General features: G+C 41.1%; 1 protein-coding gene across 2 annotated transcripts in view; it reads left to right on the top strand.

The window, feature by feature from the left end:
• Positions 1 to 22,688, top strand: part of CLPTM1L (CLPTM1 like) — an 85,829-nt gene that overhangs the window by 54,358 nt on the left and 8,783 nt on the right. For both annotated transcript variants that reach the window (XM_089655255.1, XM_089655254.1), the window contains exons 10-15: positions 836 to 939; positions 6,765 to 6,830; positions 10,710 to 10,760; positions 14,003 to 14,085; positions 16,823 to 16,857; positions 22,174 to 22,229. In XM_089655255.1, coding sequence (XP_089511381.1) covers positions 836 to 939; positions 6,765 to 6,830; positions 10,710 to 10,760; positions 14,003 to 14,085; positions 16,823 to 16,857; positions 22,174 to 22,229 — 395 coding nt within the window. The remainder of the gene's footprint in view (positions 1 to 835; positions 940 to 6,764; positions 6,831 to 10,709; positions 10,761 to 14,002; positions 14,086 to 16,822; positions 16,858 to 22,173; positions 22,230 to 22,688) is intronic.

Genomic DNA, 22,688 nt, shown 5'->3' with positions numbered 1-22,688 from the left:
TCATGGTTCCCTCAATGAACTGTAGCTCCCCAGTGCCGGCAGCACTTCTGCAGCCCCAGACCATGACACTCCCACCACCATGCACCACACACTTGTCTTTGTACTCCTCACCTGGTTGCCGCCACACACGCTTGACAGCATCTGAACCAAATAGGTTTATCTTGGTGTCATCAGACCACAGGACATGGTTCCAGTAATCCATGTCCTTAGTCTGCTTGTCTTCTGCTTGGGCTTTCTTGTGCATTATCTCTAGAAGAGATGTCAACAGTCCATCATGTCAGGTTAGCAGGGAAAGGATAATGCCAATTGCCCTCCATTGCACTGAGGGAATTATTTTATTTGTTCTTTCCTAGTGAAGGAGGAACGAAGCTTCTTAAAGAAGATTTTCATTTTAATTGAAAAGTGTATTCTTAGCCTTTAGAAAGTCACTTCTAAATGAAAATTATTTTGGGACTGTGATTTTTTTATTCTGTTTTTCAGCCTCAGATCACTGTGTGAAATTTACTGTGGCTTGTTCATCACTTCTGCAGGCCCAATGTCAGTCGGTGTGTGAAGGTTACTGTGGCTTGGTCATAATTCTATTGGCCTAATATCTCAAAGTATCTTTAGTTTAAAAAAAAAAAAGTTGTTTACCAAAAATCCCTACTATCAATTAAATTTTCATACTTCAATTTCTGATTCATAATTCAATGTTTTTCTCATAATGTAGGAAAAACGCATGTAAACCGATTGTATACATACAGTATTCATTTGTTTATAGGACTTGCAGATCACTGTATGCTGTATTTCTTTGCGATTTATTATCATTTTGTTTTATTATTTTTTTTTTTTCCAGTGTTGTGGCGTTGTTTTAGCACTGTGGTAATCTTCCTCTTCTTACTGGATGAACAAACCAGCTTGCTGGTTTTGATCCCTGCTGGCATTGGCGCTGTGATTGAGGTGAGGTACATTTTATAGAATAAATGTAGACGGCCATAGATGGGTCGAAAATTGTCCGATTTTTTTCATCGAAAATAAAATTGGCCGATTTTCGCACTGTTAGTGGGTTAATTGGTCAGCCGTTTTTCGGGTTTTTTGCAGTTTTTTTTATCGGTCATGTTGGAAAATTTGCGGCCGATTTCCCCGGCAATGATGGGCAAATCGGCTGATCGTTTTACCGATCCATGACCTGCATGGGACGGAAGTTATGGGGTGCACTTTATGATTTTGTAGGCCGATTTTTTTTTTTTTATCGTTGGTGGTAACATCAGCCGAACAAACGACCGATTTTTCGTTTTTTTTTTTTTTCTTTTTTCGAAAAATCAGCCAATGTTCGACCCGTCTATGGCCTTCATAACACAGTAAAGAGAATTTCTTTGTTTATCAAAAGGTAGCTGTAAAATAGTCAGTTGTCCATTCTTTTTATGCAATTAAATGATGACCTAGTGATCATCAACAATTGATATTTCATTAGTATTCATACACTTTACATGTTCGTACATGTACCCAAAAAATGTTTCAAAGAGGACAATATAAATGGAAAAAAATGTGGTTACTCTTCTGTCTCTGTGTTTATTTATAATTATGGCTCATTCACAGTATGTATATATTTTTCTGCACTAAATAAACATCAGTCACCACAAGGGCACATAGAAAACTATTGTTTTCTATCTGCCACGTTCACACCAAAATAATGGTGTAATGTGTGGTGCAGCACAGAAAATGCAGATCTGCTCCTTTTTTTTTTTTTTGTGCACTGGATGGCACTGAATTCTCAGTAAGAAAGCTCCTTAGCATGGACAGTTTAACACCATGCTGTCTCATTGTATTTAAAGGGAACTGCTGTGAGATAATTGTGATGACAGCATTTTCTAGAAGTCCAGCAACAATGTATATACAGTATCTACTGCAAAAGATCTCTATAATGATCACTTGTGCTATTTTATTGCTGCTATCATAAAATGCATCAAAGGTTAATTAAAAACAGGATCAACCAGATAATTCAGAGAAGAACGACACACAAAACACAAAGGCACATATAAAACACAGAAAGGGATATATTTAATAAATTTAGATTTTTTTTAGGTTTGCACTTTAAATTCTTGATCACCTTCAATAATGAAGGGTTTTCATTGCAGTTATGCCTTCACTTCACTTAGGGCTTTTTTTAGGGTTTTTCTTTATATAGGACACTGCCCAAAAATCTCTATCTATGGCACAAGTTACAGAATGGCTTAATCATATCTATTTTTGCGTAAGGTAAGGGATATGTATCTCGTCGCCTGGCACAGTTTAACCCATGTCACATCAGGCTCAAGGAAATGTATGGACCCATTGTCAATCCAACATATGGAGCCATACGTTTTTGATATTGAAGGCCAGAAATAGTTTTCAGGCCTCAACCCAAGTTTATTCTTGATCATTACCCTAGGTTATGAAGATCTAGATTATCTATGGAGCATTATTCCTACCCCACTGTTGCAAGGTCTCCTTCTACCCTTTCTTTACACCTCTGGTGTAGGCACCAAAGCTGATTTTGATTAGTTTCAGAAATTCTTTCTTACAAGGTTACAAAGTTATGACATGTGACCATGCATTTCTTTTTTCTGCTTGTGGGGGGGTTACAGGACACTGTGCAGACACACGGTGTGCCTCTTTTTCAGTTATCCTCACAGTGTACTCTGTAACACATTGTCTTCTGGCTGTACTCCTTACTGGTTTGCTCCAGATTGGCACCTTACACCTTTTTTTTTTTTTTATAGGACCTAAGCTGTCCCTGCCTTTTTCATCTAGGTGTACAAAATAGAGGTTTCCAGAATGAAGTTGTACAGAGTAGGTCCTTCAGCTTCACATCTAATCTTATCTCCCTTCACCATTTGGTTTATACTTTAAGCCTCACTCTGCAGGTCTCTACAACAAAGCACAACCACAGAAATTTTCAATCATGCCGTGGTGGGTATTTTTGATCACTCTCCGGGAAACCCTAATGTCTGAGACATTCTTGACTTCTCAGGCACACCCATAAATGGAACTCCTTCCATTCCCCTTGAGAATGGTATAGCACTCTTACAAGTGTATCCTTCTTACAGGGGGTTCCCCTTTTCCCATCATATAGGCAAAAGCCTTTTTATCAGGGCTTCCTCTCAAGTAACTCACCCCAAAGGACGGCCTGGAGGAATTCTCCCTCTCAGGTTCTTCCCTGTGACTTTCGGTCTTCCTTCCATCAACACCATGATATATTCATTCGAGACAGCAGTAGCGTAGCTCCAGTTACAATGATTACTTAGCATTCTGAGATTGAATTAGTCAACCCATATATGTGGGGACCTGTTGCACAATTGCCTGTGGTTTACCCACCCCATAAAGTAATTGCTTTGGGACGTGTGTGTACTATCCAATTAAGATAAGAATTTTGACTTGCCTATAAATTCCATATCTTGGAGTACAGTACAGGACACCTGCTCCTCTATTCCTTGGTCATTCTGCATTGTTTGGGGGGAGGGCACACGCATCACCTGTCCTCCAAGAGTTTTGTCCAATCACCTGAAGGTAGGTACAAGCCTATAACCTATAGTCTATGAATACTACACCTGTGTCCTCTACTGTGAGGTATGGAGTTTACAAGTACGTCAAAATTCTTTTTTTCACTCCCTATACTTCTTTAACCGCTTTACCGCCATCCTATAGCAGATACACTCCTACGGGGCGGCAGGGGTGCGTAAAATCATGTATATATACGTGATTTCGTATTTCTGTGTAGGGGGTTCACGCGAGCCGTTGCACGCCCTACCTGTGCTGCTACTCATGGCCTTGGCTGTCAATCACTGGGTCCCTGCTGGTTATTACTCACCGGCACCCGGTGATTGCAGAGTATTACCGACGGAGGTAGAGAACTGTATGTAAACAATACAGTTCTCTCCCCTGTCAGCTCCTGCACACTGCTTTGCAGAGCCATGCAAAGCAGTGTGCTTACATTTGAAAGCACACACACAGCCCACAGTAAAACAACCCACAGTTAACCCCTTTGATCACCCCACATGTTAACCCCTTCCTCTCCAGTGCCATTAGTACAGTGTCAGTGCTTTTTTTATTAGCACTGAGCACTGTATTGGTGTCACTGGGGATGTCAGTTCCCCCCCAGTGTCAGAATGCCAGCCACAATCCCTCTATAAGTTACTGATCACCACCATTACTAGTAAAAATAAAAATCCCAGTATATATACCGCCATTTGTAAACGCTATAACTTTCATGTAAATCAATTAATTTACACGTATTGTGATTTTTTTTTTTAGCAAAGACATGTAGCAGAATATATTTTTCCCTAAGTTTAGGCCGAAATTTTATTTATTTTTTTTTTATATAGCACAAAAAATAAAAACCACTCAGGTAACCAAATACTACCGAATGAAAGCTCTATTTGTGGGGAAAAAGGCCGTAAATTTAATTTGGGTGCAACGTTGCATGACCGCACAATTGTCAGTTAAAGTAACGCAGCGCTGTAACGCAAAAAATGGCCTGGTCAGGAAGGGGGGGGTAAATCCTCTGGAGGGCAAGTGGTTAAATACATACATCTAGATTTAAATTTGTGTGTTTAAAAAAACTTGCAAAAGTAAATACCAAGCTTGCAAAAAGGCAAAGTATACATAAACCTTAAATGTATTGTTCAGTATGTTTAGTGTCATGACTCACATTTTTTTCACACTGCTAAAATGATGTACGCAAATCACTTCCTCATGCAGTAGGATCACAGCTATTATATTTAATCATATGAGTTCTAGGCACTCTTTTAAAACAGTGCTGGGCTTGTAATCCTGCTACTGAATTCTCAGTAAAACAGCCCCCTAGCAAGAAAGTTTAACACCATGCTGTCACATTGTATTTAAAGGGAACTGCTGTGAGATAATCTGTGATGACAGCATTTTCTAGCAGTCCAGCAACAATGAACATACAGTATCTGCTGCAAAAGATTTCTTCAATGATCACTAGTGGTATTTTGTTGCTGCTATCATAAATTGCTTCATAGGCCAACTGAAGGTGTTGCTGGGTCTTTTCTGCTAACCTGATCCCTCTTTTGAAGTGCATACAAAAAAAAAAAAGCCTATAAACAAAACCATCTCTCCCCATTAATCCCCAGTTCCCCAAAACATTGCTGTAGCTGACACTTCCATTTGCTTTGCAATTATAAACATTTTTAATTATGCTGTACTCGATGCTCAAAAGTTGTAAAGTGTAGCTAATTTATGTCTGTAGAAACACGACTTGATCCTTTTTGTATTTTACTCTAAAACGTAGATAAACAGATAACTTTCTTCTGTGTGCATCACCGTAAAATGTCAAAAGTGGTTAAAAAACCTTGAGTTTACCCATTTTAAAAATATATAAAAATTACACATGTAAAATATTATTTTGGTTGAAAGGCTTTGTTGATATTATGGGGTAAATATTCATGGCAGCCTTTCTTAACCTTTTTAGCACGGAGGAATACATTTCCGGTCTCAGGAAAGCTCTGCTAAAAATTACTATATCTACAACTTATGCTACATTAGTGTGATGGTCAGTGAGAAGAATCCTCCTTACATTTATGGTCATTAGGATGAATTACTCCCTTTTTTCCATTTGTCCTTTTAAAGAAAAAAAAAAAAAAAACATCAACACAAGGGACTACTTACAGTGCATTTAAAGTGTCCCTTTTGCTGCTGCCTGCAGTTTTCGATGAAATCCTTTGTCGTCTGACCCCCTTCCTTAACCCCAGAGCTGTAATCTTCCAGTACTGCGGGGGTTAATGGAAGCCAACAGGTCAGTCATATGCACTTGTCGAGTGCTGATTATGCCCACCTTTTCCCTCAGGTCTTTCAGCTTGTATTAACCCCCGAAGCACAGGCCCCTATGCTGTGGTTTTTTTTTTTTTTTGGTTTTTTTTTTTATTGAACTTAGGCTTTAAAGTCTGTCTAAACACAAATTTTGTCTCTTCTTGGATAAGGTAGGGAAAAGTTAGAACCTTAGTCAGGTTTGAATTGTATGTGTTCCCACTTGGGAACTTCTCTCTATTTGTACTGATGATCTTTTCACCAGGACTTACAGGGATTAAAATCTAAAAAATTTGAATAGCCATTGGAACAGAAATAGAGGGAAATCATTCCAAGGGGATACAGGGACACCTGTCTAAAAGAGGTTGTGGAAAGATAACCCTTCAATTGTTTTTTCAAGACAGAACGTGAGGAAATGTCTCCCAAAAGGGAGCACAGCCAGCAAAAAGCTGCCTGGGATTTATTAGCCTTCCTGTTTTATCCAAGAAAAAAAAATGTTTTGGCTTTAGACATGCCTAAAATAAAACCTTTAACAAATAAATGCACCCACAGCCTAGTTTCGGATGTTTTTGGGGGAGCAGTTGATGTCACTATATCTCACATTTACCTTCAGGTAAAATAAGCTCTTCAAATCCTGCAAGAATGCACCCCTGCAACAGTCTGAATGGTATTCTTGTGGGATTTTAAGCACCCAGCTTTCCCGGGAGTCAGCGATGACACACGGTGACAACACCTGTGCTTCTCGGAAGCTGGGACCAATTTTTGTTTTCTTTTGTAACGGCTTAATTTTTAAAGTTTTTTTTTTTTTTTTTTTTTTTTTGGTGAGGTGGGGAAAATCTTTTGAAAATGTTGGATCTTTCAAAGAAAAAAATGACCAGTAATCATACATTGGTAATCTAATCCATCAAATTAGTTGATCGTTATCACTAATTCAGTTTGTAAAGAAACTAATTCTTCCTTTTTTTTTTTCCCTCCAGGTCTGGAAGGTCAAGAAGGCATTGAAAATAACTTTCCAGTTCAGAGGTCTAATTCCTGCAATCAAGGTGAGATGATCTTGAATAGAGTGCTGCCATTTGCTGTGTTTAAAGCCCTGCTCCAACCAAAACTTTTTTTTTTTTCTTCATCCATTGTGGAACATAAGAAGTCATAGATTATCTCATATATTGTTGCCTGCTGGAGGATTGTTCACTGGCAAACAAAAAAAAAATCTATAGTTCAGCCAAGGATAAATCCCTCTTCTGTCCAGCATGCCTCAGTTTTTTGTCATTGTCCTAAAAAGATAGATGTCTCTTTTTTCATTTTTTCTGAGAAAAGACTAACCATTTTTTTGCTAGCTTTTTTATGCTTCTTCAGTTTTTCCTTCATTCAAGATTCCTTGCTTCATTGCTGCCTGATTAGGTCTTCCAAATGGCAGCTATCAAGACTGCAGCCTAGCTTTGAAGCACTTTACTCAGACACTGATGAGCTAGACGTTGCAGGGCTAGCCTAGAAGTCACCTTCAAGCACTGGTTTCTGCATCAGACACCTTCCAAACTCCGTCCTGGTAATAAGTAATCCATGGAGCTCTTTCCAGCTCCAGAGCTGCTAGCATTGCCTCTACACTTTTCCTGTCTCTAAAGACTGTGAGTAGGTTTATCAGGCTGAGCTATTTCACTATGTGCATCACTAGGTGTCTTTAAATTCCCTACTTTGGACTGGCTTTACTGCAACTGTGTGAAGTGAGCTCTGCAATTTCTTTCCTACTATTTATTGTGGAAGAAGCATCACCTCTGCTGCTCCTCCTGCATTGACAAGGAAACACTTGGAATGCTGATCTCTGGTCTATTCTTACTGCCCAGCTACAGTGACCTTGGTCAGCTCCAGCCTTCAAGCCTTCATCGGCTCCTATCTTCCTGTGTTTGTCAGTAGTTGAGACTGCCTCATACACTGAGTGTAGTTGCATTACTGCCACAAAGTGCCAACATGTCTGCATTTAGTCAAAGAGGGGATGGTCCCACTGCAACAGGTGGCTCCAGCTCATGTTCGCCTAACAATTTCGGGACATTTGCTCTGTATCTTATGAGGAAACTGACATCTGTAATCAGGAATCGTGCTATCCTGTGGTTATAAACCCTACATCATTGAAGTCCTACTTAGCCCAGTTGGGTGAGGAATAGTTCCCTGACTTGTCATCACAGTCCTCTAGTGCAATCACATGGGAATTTGTGGTCAAATTTACCTAATTCCTTGAGGATTTTGACCACAGATTCTAATGCTTTCCCCTGCAGAGTCAGTCTCTGATCTCCCTGCCGCCTTGGAAGACATTGGGTCACCAGTCGCAGTAACCATCGCCGACTCAAAGTCCATATATTCTACTGAAGTGAGTTGAGGGATAGCAGTATTCTGCCATACCTCGGGTGTATAAGAGACTGTTGGGGCTCATATTGATGCTGTATGTACTACTCTGCATCTGGGGAATCAGCCTGCTGTCTCCAGTCTTGGATCTTTCAGAGCTCCTGCAGCCACAGAGACCTTTCCACTGAAAGACTGAAAGCAACTCGAAGGACCCTGGATCCCATCTGAGTATGTGATGAAATATTCCCCTTTTGGAGGAAAATTGTTAAATGGTGGTCTTTATCCACTGTGGTTCTGCCAGTGATCCACTTTAACAGGGAAACCACTTGAACAGTAGAGAGTTTGCTTACTGTTAAGGATCTTACTGACCAACAGCTGAAATCCCACCTTAAGAGCAAGTTTTTACTGGGGGATGCTGTCCTTCACCATGTCCTAGTTGTTACCTTAATCTGTCAAACTGTGGCAGAATAGGTTAAATCCTTTAAAATATATTTCCACTTTTGCATCCAAATTGTTAGAACACCTGCTTTATATTTCTAATTCACATAATAAAACGGTAAATAAATAAATTGCAGCTTGTTATTTGAAATGTTCTTTTCTGATAAAAGATGGAAAATACTACTAGATTCTCTTTGTTTATGAGGGGGCTGGGGAGCGTGATTTGCTGTAATTAACACTGTCAACAACTGATAGTAAGATCTGCCAGCACAGTACACAGATTTGTACACAGTCTGTCCTAACAAAGTTATAAAGATTAAGAAGGTCTGCTTCTTACAATGTGTGTTAATGAGAAGGGACTAATCATTTCTGTTGGGGCATACTGAATTTGACAGTGTTCGGCAATGCCTGTAGTCAGCCATTAGGCCTTTTTTCTTTTAGATATGCTGTGTGAACACATACAGTCAGGTCCATAAATATTGGGACATCGACACAATTCTAACATTTTTGGCTCTATACACCACCACAATGGATTTGAAATGAAACGAACAAGATGTGCTTTAACTGCAGACTGTCAGCTTTAATTTAAGGGTATTTACATCCAAATCAGGTGAACAGTGTAGGAATTACAACAGTTTGCACATGTGCCTCCCACTTGTTAAGGGACCAAAAGTATAGTGGGGTTTTCTCAAATTTGACTTCAAAAAGTGGAAATACATTTTAAAAGAGATCTCTCCGCTGCTGCTGTGGACTTCTTCCTGTTGGAGTTTGTGGATCAGATGTCTAGAGCCCCGCACCTCAGTTGTGATGGCTTGCTAGAATCATCTAACAGGGATGTTGAGTTCATATCCCCGGGACATGTGGTTCCGGGCGCTGGGTAGGTAGCTTTTTTTAACCTTTAGCCCTGGGAGCCCAGGCAAGCACAGGGCTCACCTGTCTGGTGGAAGCATTCAGGTGGCAGTGATGCCGGTGATTGCTTCCACACAGTGCCAGTCTCTCTCCTCAACAACCCCTGTTGAAAGATTTCTCATCCATCGAGGCCGGGAAAGAATGTAATGCAGTGTGATGTGCACTGCATTATATTCAGGGGAGACATCCGGGGTCTTTTAGACCGGGTCGGCTGAGCCACATCAATGTTCTTCACCTGGAGTAGACACACCCAGACATTCTAGGCCTGGTTTTCTGGCAGCACGCAATGCTGGAAGCAAGAAACCCACTAAGTCTTCAGAGAAATCTTCAGCATGATGCTGAGCCCCAGTTTTTCCATGTTGGGGTACATTTGTTAATACTTGAAGGTCCTTGGGTAGCTTGGCTTCCTGGTATCATTTGTTCTCTCTCTAACCCTCTGTGCCACCACACAGATTTAAAGACCTTACCTCCACACCTTGGGGTTCCTGCAACACCTCCCGTGTCAACTAAGCCTCAGGAGCCATGTCCCAGTTTGGCAGACACTGTCTCCTACTTGGTAACTCTTGTTCTTTGGGTCTTGTAGGATCACTGGTGTGGTAACTTGTACCCATCAGTATCATCATCTCCCTTTTTCTCCAGTAATATAATAAATGATTGCTTTTGGGTTTAATAGTGCTTTAAGTGTCTGCCTCTGAGGTTCAGGGAGTTCCCTGCCTGACCACTCAGCTGCCCCATCAGACAGCTGATAAGCACATCTACAGTAATTGGAGAATTGTTGTCTCTGGGCAGAGATAAACACCATATGACCCCATTTGTAAAGTCATACATGCAGTTAAGAAAGTGCAGCTACTGAATTTCAACAATAACTCCCTCAAGCAAATTTCAAAAGTAGTTTGGCAGACACCGTCTCCTACTTGGTAACTCTTGTTCTTTGGGTCTTGTAGGATCACTGGTGTGGTAACTTGTACCCATCAGTATCTCAATAACTCCCTCAAGCAAATTTCAAAAGTAGGTGGAAGCCACACATCCTTTGCTGCAACTGTGTTGCAAATCTCTTCTGGCCTGACATCTGTGGTAATTGCAATAAGAACTGCAGCTGAAGACTGTCCTAGTTGACCATTTTTTTGGAATCGAACATCGGCCTGATGTTCTATACCTCCCCTGCTCTTTCTAAAATTTTAAAAAACTGCAGTTGCACTTCAATTGGTTTTTTTTTATCTCATATTTCCTTCTTTTCACAGTTTGGAACCTACAGTGAATCTGAAAAGAAAACTGAAGAATATGATACTCAGGTATTATTTTCTTACATGTATATATGTGTGTGTGTGTATATATATATATCTATATAAAAAAAATTTTTTATATTAGAAGTTGTTGGGGCTATAATTCCCTAATTTGGTCACATGGCAACTGAAAAAGTTCCCCTGCTGGCTGGATTGTCCTACCCATTATCTCCCTCCCACAGACTAGCCCTACGTTTGCCACTTTGGAAAAGTCACATAATGGAAAGCACAGGTTTTGCTTCCAGCCACATAACTAGAGTACAGTAGAAGCTGAGTACCAAAATCATCCTTACCCTTCTTTCCTTCCTCCTTTGTTCTGTACTGTATTCAGCAAGGCAGCAAACAAACCCTAATGGGTTCCCCAAAACACACAATAGCCAGTCTAGCTCAACCAATAAAAAAACACACAGAAATAGAAACTCTTCATATACACAATCCTATACCCACAATTGATCTAGAGGAGGGCAAAAAAAACCAATAAAGAATGATCCAATTCGCCACCAGTGGGGAACAAAATGACTTTCGAATCCCCCATGAGTGAATCTGAATATTTCCTGGATCAACTACCCCTGTCATTATTACCCCTAAATATTAATATCCAGGCTCAGAGCAGGTGGCTTCAGGCAAAGTAATTTCAAAATTCACAGTACACTTACTGAAGCAAACAAAAACCTGTAGAAATCTTGTTTCTGACTAACACAGTACACTGTACTTGCTGGAAGATGGTGTCACTGGCATGCTGGAGTTAAATTGCAGTTTCCTCAAAAGGATAGCAGATGATGCTTATCCAGAAACATCCTAGTTTAGTCAAATGCAATAGTAAAATTTAGTGTTATGCCTTGCTGCCCAACAACGTACCTTGTCGGGTTTCAGTGGTTCTATCAGGACCATGGCTGAAGCTGCAGGCATGACCCCGTTTTTTTTTTTTTTTTTGTCAGCTTGCAATGCTGAATAAGGTAAAAGCTATCTGAGTGGCTAATTAAAGCGCCCCATACTCATGCGCAAAGGCAAACGCTTTCAAAGCTTGTGCACGCATTTGTAAATGGTGTTCGTACCACATTTGTGAGGTTTCGTTGCAAACTTTATAGTGAGAAGAATAATTCTAGCACCAGACCTTCTGTGTAACTCTAAACTGGCAACTCGTAAACGCTTTTAAAACATTGCCTATGGAGACTTTTAAGTACCATAGTTTGTTGCCATTCCACGAGCCTGCACAATTTTAAAACGTGACATGTTAGGTATCCATTTACTCGGTGTAACATCATCCTTAATATTTACTAACAAGTTGGTATTATATTGTGTTTTTGTGCATTAAAATTCATTAAAGTGTATTTTTTCCAAAAAAAATAGCATTTGAAAAATTACTGTGACCGTGTGACATAACAAATTGCAACCACAGCCACTTTATTCTCTAGGCCTCTGCTTAAAAAATATATAATGTTTGGAGGTTTTAAGTAATTTTCTAGCAAACAAATGCTGATTTTTACATGTAGGAGAGGAATGTCAGAATTGGCCTGGGGCTCAAGTGGTTAAAAAAATTGACTAAAATAGAACAAGGCCTTCTTATTTAAAGAGGGCCCCTCCCCTTACAAAAACATGAACAGGAAAAAAAAGATTAGTTCTCTCGCTTCAACTTGTAGTGGTAAGGTAACATCATCATACTTCCTTGGAAGACCCGGGGTAATGCAGAGTAGCTCAAAGCTCATGAGAAACAATTCCTCATTCTCCTGGACCCGCCATCCATTAGGACACAATCCCTCACCCTGCTAGAGTGCCATCTTGTGAGGTTTTACTCTGCATTTCCTGGGTTTTGCTTATTTTCGCTAGGGGGTGATAAATAACATGATATACTTCATTTATTCCCTCAGCAGCTTGAGTTCTTATCTGCTGTCAGATGATTGGAATGTGGGCAGCCCCTCAGCGCTCTCATGTACAGTGTAGGACTGCTGGTCCTGCATTGTACAAGATGACATAAGACCGCTATCACCGGTCTGGCAGTAAAGGGAGGAGACTTTGAGGGACTTATTCTGCAGGATTACAGGAATAAGGCATTCAGCACTTCCATACATCATGCTAACAGAAAACATAACATAGTATACACTGAGCAATGCACTGATTTTTTTTTTTTTTTTTTAGCTGAATTCCAGGGAAATATAAGATTTTTCCCTTGCAGTGGGTCCCCCTCTTCACTGCAGAGGTTAACTTCTTGTTTTGCCTAGCCTAGAGGATGATGAATAAGGGGATATACAGTACCTCTTTATTCTTCACTATGACAGACCTTCTTCTTGTCGTGTGACTGGCCCCTCAAAACCGTCCCGATTGCAGATCTCTGATGTCATCCCGTATAATGAAGAACACTGAGGGCCCTCCCACATTTCAGAGCATCAGATAGCAGAAATAGATTTCAGGCTGCCAGTGGAGCCTAGGTATAAGGTTAGCATTTCACCATAGTCATCACCCCCTGGACATAACAAGCAGAAAAATATTTTCTCCCTGGAGTTCAGCTTTAAAAATCAGTCCTTTTCTCAGTGTAAACAATTCTTTTCAGGTAGCATGACATAACAGAGTGTTGAGCATAGACCTAAACCATGAGAGTGCCAAGTTAATTGTTGTCCCTTTTAAAGAGACTTTATTGGAATTTCTTGAAATTACCAACAAAGGTGAACATGTTGGTATAGTTATTAGCTGTCAAGCTAATAACTGTACCAACATGTTCCCATTCAATGCAGGGGCATGTTATTAAAATAGAAGTGTGGGATCATTAAAAAAAACCACAAACTTTCATATATTATTGACTCTACACCAAGAACTGAGCGATCAACAACAGCTGTTCGCTCAGTTCTCAGTCACTGCTCTATGCTCTGCTCCTCTAGCGCTTACTGGAGCGCCGGGCTGAGGAGGGAGCAGGAGCAGCTGGCTCAGGCTCTCAGCAGCGTATTGAAAAACTGAGCCAGCTGCTAGTGAGGCATCTGGGCGGAACCCGAAATTGTTGGGATCCCTGCAGAACCTGGACCAGCTCTGTGATGTCAGCCTACAGCGGGCTTTAGCACACTTTCAGCTGAATCTGGGTCACAGGAGGGCAGAACTAAGTGCACTCCTGTAACCCATTGGAGAACTATGACTAAAAGAGCTTCGGCCATACTTCTCCTTTAAAGCAGTACTTGCAGTTCCATTTATACATTGCACCAGTTTTAATATAAAAACTACAGTTGTCCTTGACTTATATAAACGGTATTGTTTTTTTTTTTTAGGCAATGAAATATTTGTCATACCTATTATATCCATTATGCGTTGGTGGGGCAGTGTATTCACTTTTGAATATAAGATACAAAAGGTAACACATTTATGTTTATGATTTTTTGGAAAATACTTTGAAGGCTTGAACATTTTTGTTGTATGCTTTTATTTTTATTAGCATTCAGTTTAAATGAAATCTTTCCATACATAAATGGAAATCTGTACTTAAATACTGAGGCTGCCATTGCTGACCCTCTATAAAGAATACTAGTTGCCTTGTTGTTTCTGGCTTCAAGTAAATGACCCTGGAACAAGCATGCCCGCCGACAATTGAGCATAAATGTGATGTGCATATTAAAGTGATTGGTTGTGCGTCACGATAGAATTGTATCTTCTGTATCACCAAAAGGCAGAAGAAGGCTTTCAATGAAACTTAAAGCGGAGTTCCACCCAAATAGGGAGGTTCTGCTGTAAGTACTGGTTCCCCACTCCCTGGGCAGAATTGACACCTTTCAGGGTGCGAATACCTGATTTTGATACTGCTGCAAACACACCCAACCCCCAGCTTCCCCCCCGCTCCCTCCTTGTAGTCTTCAGGGACACACAACAGGTCCTTGAAGACTACGGGGCCATTCATAAGGCAAAGCACTACTCACGCATGCGCAATGGGTATCCAGCTGTGAAGCCTGACTTTTTTTTTAGCTTCGACTGTATTAAAAGTAGTACCACTGTTGACATGGATGGGGCACTGCAGGCAGGCACTACAGTGCACCCCACAGTATTGCTAAGAGCTTAATAGCTGATAGTTAAGGCTAGATCAGAACAAAATACCAAATCTTTAGAAAGACTCAAGTTCAGTTTTCTGCCTGCCCCGGCACGAGGCTTGTCAAAGAACACACAGATATCAGAGCTAACAGAAACAGAAATTAAAAACCATTCAGTTAATCTCCGAAGGCTGAAAAATGTAGCAGATTTCCAAAGATTATCCAAGTGCTTTTCAGAAACAAATGCAAAATTTGTAAACTGGAACACAAGTTCATCATTTACAATAGCTGAACTGGTAAAGATAAATGCACTGTAAGGCTACTTACATGCTGCGTTTTGCTGCATTTTACCGCGTTTGAGGTGCGTTTATTTTAAAGAACATGTTGCTCAAAATCCGCACCAAAAATGCAGCGCTGGTGTGTATAGATGTGTTTTTGCCACATTTTCCATTTATTTCAATGGGAAGGTGCATTTTTTTAAGGGGGCCTTCTGATGCAGAATCCTGATGTTAGGGGGCACTCTGATGGGAATGCCTGTTGTATGGGGGCACTCTGATGGGAATGCCTGTTGTATGGGGGAACTCTGATGGGAATGCCTGATGTAAGGGGGCATTCTGATGGGAATGCCTGATGTATGGGGGAACTCTGATGGAAATGCCTGATGTATGGGGGAACTCTGATGGAAATGCCTGTTGTATGGGGGAACTCTGATGGAAATGCCTGTTGTATGGGGGAACTCTGATGGAAATGCCTGTTGTATGGGGGAACTCTGATGGAAATGCCTGTTGTATGGGGGAACTCTGATGGAAATGCCTGTTGTATGGGGGAACTCTGATGGAAATGCCTGTTGTATGGGGGAACTCTGATGGAAATGCCTGTTGTATGGGGGGACTCTGATGGAAATACCTGATGTAGGGGGGCACTCTGATGGAAATGCCTGTTGTATGGGGGGACTCTGATGGAAATGCCTGTTGTATGGGGGGACTCTGATGGAAATGCCTGTTGTAGGGGGGGACTCTGATGGAAATGCCTGTTGTATGGGGGGACTCTGATGGAAATGCCTGTTGTAGGGGGGGACTCTGATGGAAATGCCTGTTGTATGGGGGAACGCTGATGGAAATGCCTGGTGTATGGGGGAACGCTGATGGAAATGCCTGTTGTATGGGGGAACTCTGATGGAAATGCCTGATGTAGGGGGGCACTCTGATGGGAACGCCTGATGTAGGGGGGTACTCTGATGGTGGCAACTGATTTATGGTGGAAATCTGATGGTGGCACCCAATGTAATAAATTACTCTGGAGGGGCAACACTAATGGAGACGTTTATTTTCGGACCTCGGCCAGAAGAAGATTTTAGTTACCGGACCTCCTTGAATTTTAAGTCAATACCCCTATAAAGCATTGCACCAGCGATCAGCAGATCGCTGGTACCATGCAAGTCTCCTGCAGACCTGTCAGTGTATCTGTGTGTCCGTACATTCCATTTGGGCAAGCATCTGCTTACTGACAGGAAGACGCAATGAACTATCACTGTGCTCCACTAAGGCTGTCAGAAGTTGTAGTGTTGTCATCCACAGAATACTGTGAATGATTGACACGGCTGGGCAGTGACAGCTAGTGGGGGGAGAAGATCCTCCATTAGCTGTTACAACGGGGATCGGGGGGTGCAGGGACGGGGTCGGTCCGTTTGTAGCATGTTAAATGTTACACCCTGAATATGAGTGTAACATGTTACAAGAGGTAAACCGTGAATCTGTCACTTTGAAAATTTATATTCACTGTACCAAAAAGTATATCCAGATCCTGAGGACAAAATCGCACATTTATTTGATAATTATTTATAAGACAAACACAAAACTATTAATTTCCCGTACTCCAATTAAATTGTTAAACCAAAACATCTAGTCTGTTAATACTTTATCACTTTGTGTGTATTGTTGGCATACAGGTAACTGTTCTCTTTTGGTTTTCTATTGCTGCTTCATGTAAATCACAGTTTTAAAAAAAAATGTGGGTGCTGACTGAGAATTCATGTTTTTAATGTATTAAACTGTTTTTGTGCTTTTACAGCTGGTATTCTTGGTTGATTAACAGCTTTGTCAATGGTAGGTTCTTTTTACTTACATGTTTCACATGCTGTTAAAAAGTTTTTTTTGTTTGTTTCTTTGTCTTTGAAATCAAGTTTTCTTGAAAATCATTTTCTTGGAGTCAATTCTGGGACACATGAAGTCTCTAAGTTTTGCATTTATACTGCCACATACAGGAGACTTGGACTCTGGCAAAAAAAAAAAAAAACAAGAATCAAACTAGAGGCCAGCCAAGAGTAACCCTTCCTACTAAAGCATGCCTCAGTGTTAAGTGTTATTAAAGGCTGATTTTTAAAAAAAATTAAAATGACAAATATGTTATACTCCCTATCGGCCCCAAAGCTCCTCTTCTCGTGTCCTCTGCTGGTGATCTTGGCTCTTCCTCTTTTTAGTCTGTCCCCATAGTAGGCCATTTGCTATGAAGGCACATGGTGTCTGCTCACTCCCAAGATGTGTGTCTATGGAACCACGCTTCATAGATTCACAGCCCTGCCCAGCCCTGCCCCCCACTTCCTCCTCACTGCATTTGATTGACAACAGCAGGAGCCAATGGCCTGTGGGAAGAGGAAGAGAGGGGAGAAGAGATTCAGCAGTTCTTCCAGTGTCCCCCTCTTATCTCCTGAGGAGACATGTGTGGAGTCACTCTGCATATGCTCAGTTTGGTGTGTATTGCTAAAGAGGATTTTTTCTTACCTTGGGAGATTGCATCTGATCAGCATAGGGCCAATCAGCACTGTCCAGACAGAGGTCAGGGGTCCTGCATCCTCTTAAAGCTTGTAGGAGACGTTTTCGTTCTGCTCTAACATGTGCTTGGCTGGTCACTGATAGAAGTCACAAGACTTCTCTAACTACTGATGAGAAAAGGTATTTAGCAGTATATTTATATTTACTAAAATAATTGTATTTCCATGTAGTGTGTACTATGGGAGACCAGATATAGTGAATGTAGGGTCCTGGGTTTAGTAACACTTTAAGAATGCATCTCCCCACTACAGTTAATGTTTGCAGGAGCCACAAGAAACTTCGATTTTTCCATCCTTTCCTGCTACCCACCTAAATTGACTTTGGTCACCTCCAGCCAACGCACCCTTACCTGCTACCAGCTGTCTGGGTCTAATAAGTACTTAAAGCCTTGCCTCTCACTCCAAGCCTATATGTTGCCAACATCATGTAGTCACAGCATGGTTGATTCTAGACATGGAGGGGATATTTCCACTATACTTGGTGCCCCCAGCTTACTTTCTAACAGCTCCGATGTGACTTGTAGCATTCCTGCTGTCGGTGTTGACATTTCAAACTTGGAGTCAAGTTGCCTTTTGCTCTTGGAGTCTATTCCATCCTCAGAGTTCTTGTAAGCGCCACTAGGTGTAGCTGGGTCCTGTGCCCTTTTTGCTGGGGTTTTTGCCACAATCATGCAAGACTTTATAGCCCAGATCACCCAGTTATTTGTCTATGATCACAAAGGCGTACAAGCATGCTCATACTAACTTTCTAGCATATTTTATATCTGAATTGCCCATTGCCCTAGTGGCTTCTGAGCCATTGGCCACAAAGGCTCTGATTCTAAAGCCCTCCAGTGCTTGACTGATGAGCTTACCCCAAAGGAGTCAACGTCTTCTGGTACTACTTCCAGATTAGAGAATTGTTTGGCTCTTATTGATGCAGTACATACCACTGTGAAACTACAATATTAGTCTGTTGCTTCTACCAGTGCTGTTCCAGCCTTGGGTCATTTAAGACTCCTAAAGCCACAAAGGTTTTACCTTTTGCACCCGTTTTTTCAACTATTTCTGCATGGATATTGAAAGCATCCTGATTCTCCCCTAGGTGCTTGTTAGCCTTGTATTCCTTTCTGCAGAAGTGGTCCATTCTGACTGTTTGATCTGGCCACTTAGCCTCTTAACAGGGTGCTTACTATTTAAGTAGCGGGTTTACTAGTGTGGTTGGAAAACCTTTCTAGAGCTAACAAATAAAGCCATACTCCAGCTAACACTTTTTAAACAGTTATAGCAAGTTTTTTTTTCCCTTTTGGGATAAAGGTTTTACATAAACAACTGATCATTGTAAGCACTCCTGTCAGTGTTAGTTTTTATCATCCCTCGAACTGCTACATCTGCAGGACAGCTTGTTCTGCCCAGATCACCAGTTGAAATGAAGGTAAAGAAAGCCTAAAAAGGAAACTAATGCAGACACCACACCTAAAATACTGCAATATAATAAATGTTTGCTTTTGGGTTTAATACTGCTTTAAAAGAGATAAGAAAACTGCTGCGATTGATCCTTTGCCTTTTGAACTTATGAACCAGATGGCTATATTGTTACATTTCAACTGTGATAGTTTGCTGTAAGACTCTCATCTCATTTTCAACACGTGTCTCATGTTGGTACATGTGCATAGGGCACTTTGACTAAAATGTTGGACTGTGGAACCCTTGTGTGAAAAAAAATTATCTGCATGGTCTTCAGTAGACAGCATCCCTCGGAGGACTGGCTTTTGACAATATCTTCAAGACTGTTACTTCTAGGAAGAGCACCAATCTTTTGCAGAGGAAGCCTTAGAAAGTGACTGAAGTCTTCTCATTTTCTGCATTATTAGAAACACCCCCATTCATTTCTATGTGGCTGTTGTTTTCCAGTGTGGACAGTGCCATTAGAATTAATGCAATTTGTTTTTGGTTTTTTTTTGTGCACAAGTGTGAACAAAGCCTAAGGGCAAATAGTTGCCCGATCTGCAGCCACAGCACTGTCACAACATATTCTAAATCAGAGGATTGCCAACTCTGGGTATGTATATGCTTTAAATTTCTTCTTTTATTCAAGAATTCCACCGAAAAACACAACCCACCCCAGCACCCCCTTAGATCCAGCCATGTGGCATTTACTTCCCTGCCGCTAATGGAATTCCCTGCATCTGCTGTTGCTGGTGTTATTGCAGACATGGCAGCCAGGAATACCTCCAGACATGCCTATGCCTGGCTTGTCAGTGTCTCTGCTATGCTTCCGCAGCATGCCTGGCGTCTCTCCAGATGCACATGGGCCAGGCTTGTCTGGGCTAGCCACTGTGGCTGCTATGCTTGCAGGGTATCCCTGGAATACCTCCAGATGCTCCCGAGTCGAATGCTGAACTCTTTTGGGCCGCAGGTTGGACACCCCTATATTATAGCCTCAGTTCCTGTGGCAGAACAGTTTTAGGGGTTTTGCTCCATCCTGATTGCTGTTCCTATACCCAAGAAGGCATTCATGTCCTCTTAGACTTCAGGGTTCTGAATGTTCTGAATTCAGGTCTAGAAATTCTGCATAGAATCCACCAGATCTGTCATCTTCTAGTCTCTGTGGACATCAGAGATACTTACCTACATGTTTCCATCTTTCCAAGGCAAGAGTGATTCCTACATTTTTTTGTGGGGCCCCTGCTCTTGCAGTTTGTGGCCCTGCCCTCTAGTTATTGTGTCTGTACCTCAAGTATTTACCAAGGTGCTGGCTCTAGTAATTAGTTATTCTACACTCTCATGGCATCTCCACTGTGGGATGCATACATGACCTTCTGCTGAGGAAACAGTCAGTGAGGGTTCTGTCATACAGCATGTCTTTCACTGTCCAGACATTACAGTGGTTTGGGTGGATCTTGAACCATCAGAAACCGTCACTGGGACCAACTTATCGCTTGAAGTATCTGGGTTTATTCCTGGACATATCTCAGGCCAGAGATTTCCTTCCAAGAAGAAACTTCAGACTCTCTGCTCTCATATTTAAACTCTCTAGTCCAGAAGCCATTAGACTCTTCACTATTGCGTGACAGTTCTGAGCCTGATAGTAGCCTATTTTTGAGGCATTCCCCTTTGCCCAGTTTCACCCAAGACATCTGCAAAATAACATTCTGTCATCTTGCGACAAGTTGGTCTGGTCTCTGGACAGATTGTTTTTGGTTGATACTGAGGACCATGTTGTTCCTGGTTTGTTGGCTCAGGAATCTTGCTCTGGAATAGAGAATGTCCTTCATTATGGTGTTTTGGAAGATCTTCACGATGCCCACCAGTCTGTCAGTCTCTAATCCTCCTGTAGGAGGCAGTATATCCCGAAACTGAAGGACATCCCAGTCCCTCTGTGTACTCCAAGAAAATAATTTTAAAGGGAGTATAAAAATCCTATTTTTTTTTTTTTTAATGATTCATATGTTATATTTGCTTTGCCCAAGGTCTAGTCGTGCAAATTAAAGCCTGAACAACAGGAATCAATCTTTTTAAATGTGTCTGTATAAGACTGGAAATAAATGGGATGATCATACAGCTATGGAAACTCTGCAGATGTCCCCTGGCTAACGGATTTCAGGCTGAAATCAGTCCATATTAAGTGGACCTTTTTGGACAGTTGGTTTTGTTATTCTTAGATAGTATGTGTGCTAGAGAATCTGCTCAGTGGATTGGCATCTATTTTAATCCAGTGATCTTTTTACTGGATTGTCATGCGTTGGCACAGTACGTACACATGACAATCTAACAAATTGTAAATCCCTTTATATGCATCAAGACTCTACCATTAAACTGTTATCCACTGCCTACAAAATGATCTTGAATATCAAGGAGTTCCAAATTACATTTGGGACTTTATCAAAATGGACAGGCCACTCTCAGACATACAAATACATCAATTTACCAAACTGGTTAATTCCTCCTCAGTCCACATGAAACTTGTTACAGACTGCTCCTAAACCCTCTAAATTGCTAGAGTTTCAGGATAACTTGTTCTTTTGAAAAACAACAGACTTACTGGACAGGTCGCCAGATGAAAATAAAGGAAAGAGAGCCTAAAAAAGAAAACTAATGCAGCCACCACATCTAAGAATTGGTAAGCTGCAACATAATAAATGTTTGCTTTTGGATTTAATACCACTTTAATTCCAAGAGAGATTTTGATACCTAATAAAAAAAATATATGCCTTTTTTCTCAACTTGTTTTATTAGTGCAACTTTTTGGTCTTATGACCCAACCCTTCTTTATGTCTTTGCATTTAATATCTGCTTAGGAAAACAATCATACAGTTCCTTTTTTCTTCAGACACTTTTATCAAGATGTGACTGTTTAGTGCCCATGGTTACCGAACAGTTTCTGGATTGGTAACTCCTGTCATGTACCTTGGGGACAAAACCTGGACTCCACTGGTGTGGGGCTGGGCTGTGTTGTTTACTTCAAGCACCAGATCCTGAGTTGGGTGCCCACCTTAGCATGTTCAGTTTATCTAATCGCTGTTATATAGACACACTATATTTAATTAATGTTTTCAGTTGTAGCATTGTGAATTCCCTTTTTCTAATTAAAATGTGTTTTTTTTTCCAGGTGTTTATGCTTTTGGGTTCCTTTTTATGCTGCCACAGTTATTTGTAAATTATAAGGTACTTTCTTTTTAATTTCTACATGTGTGCGTGTGTGTCAGTCACCGCCATGGTTGTATAAAATCAAGCACCTAGGCATGCAAACTGCTTCTACATACATTTGTGAAAGAATGGGTCGCCCTCAGGAGCTCAGTGAATTCAAGCGTGGTACTGTGATATCTTGCCACCTGTGCAATAAGTCCATCCGTGAAATTTCCTTGCCACTAAATATTCTACAGTCAACTGTTAGTGGTATTATAACAAAATGGAAGCAACTGGGAACAACAGCAACTCAGCCATGAAAAATTACAGAGCAGGGTCAGCCCATGCTGAAGCCCAAAGTGCGCAGAAGTCGCCAATTGTGCAGACTCAAAAGCTAAAGACCTCCAAACTTCATGTGGCCTTCAGACAATGGTGTGTAGAGACCTTCATGAAATGGGTTTCCATGGCCGAGCAGCTACATCCAAGCCTTACATCACC

The sequence above is a fragment of the Staurois parvus genome, unplaced genomic scaffold, assembly GCF_062004578.1.
Source record: "Staurois parvus isolate SC_StPar_1 unplaced genomic scaffold, SC_StPar_1.0 ptg000829l, whole genome shotgun sequence".
NCBI classification, from domain to species: domain Eukaryota; kingdom Metazoa; phylum Chordata; class Amphibia; order Anura; family Ranidae; genus Staurois; species Staurois parvus.
This window is presented reverse-complemented; position numbering and strand designations above follow the sequence as displayed.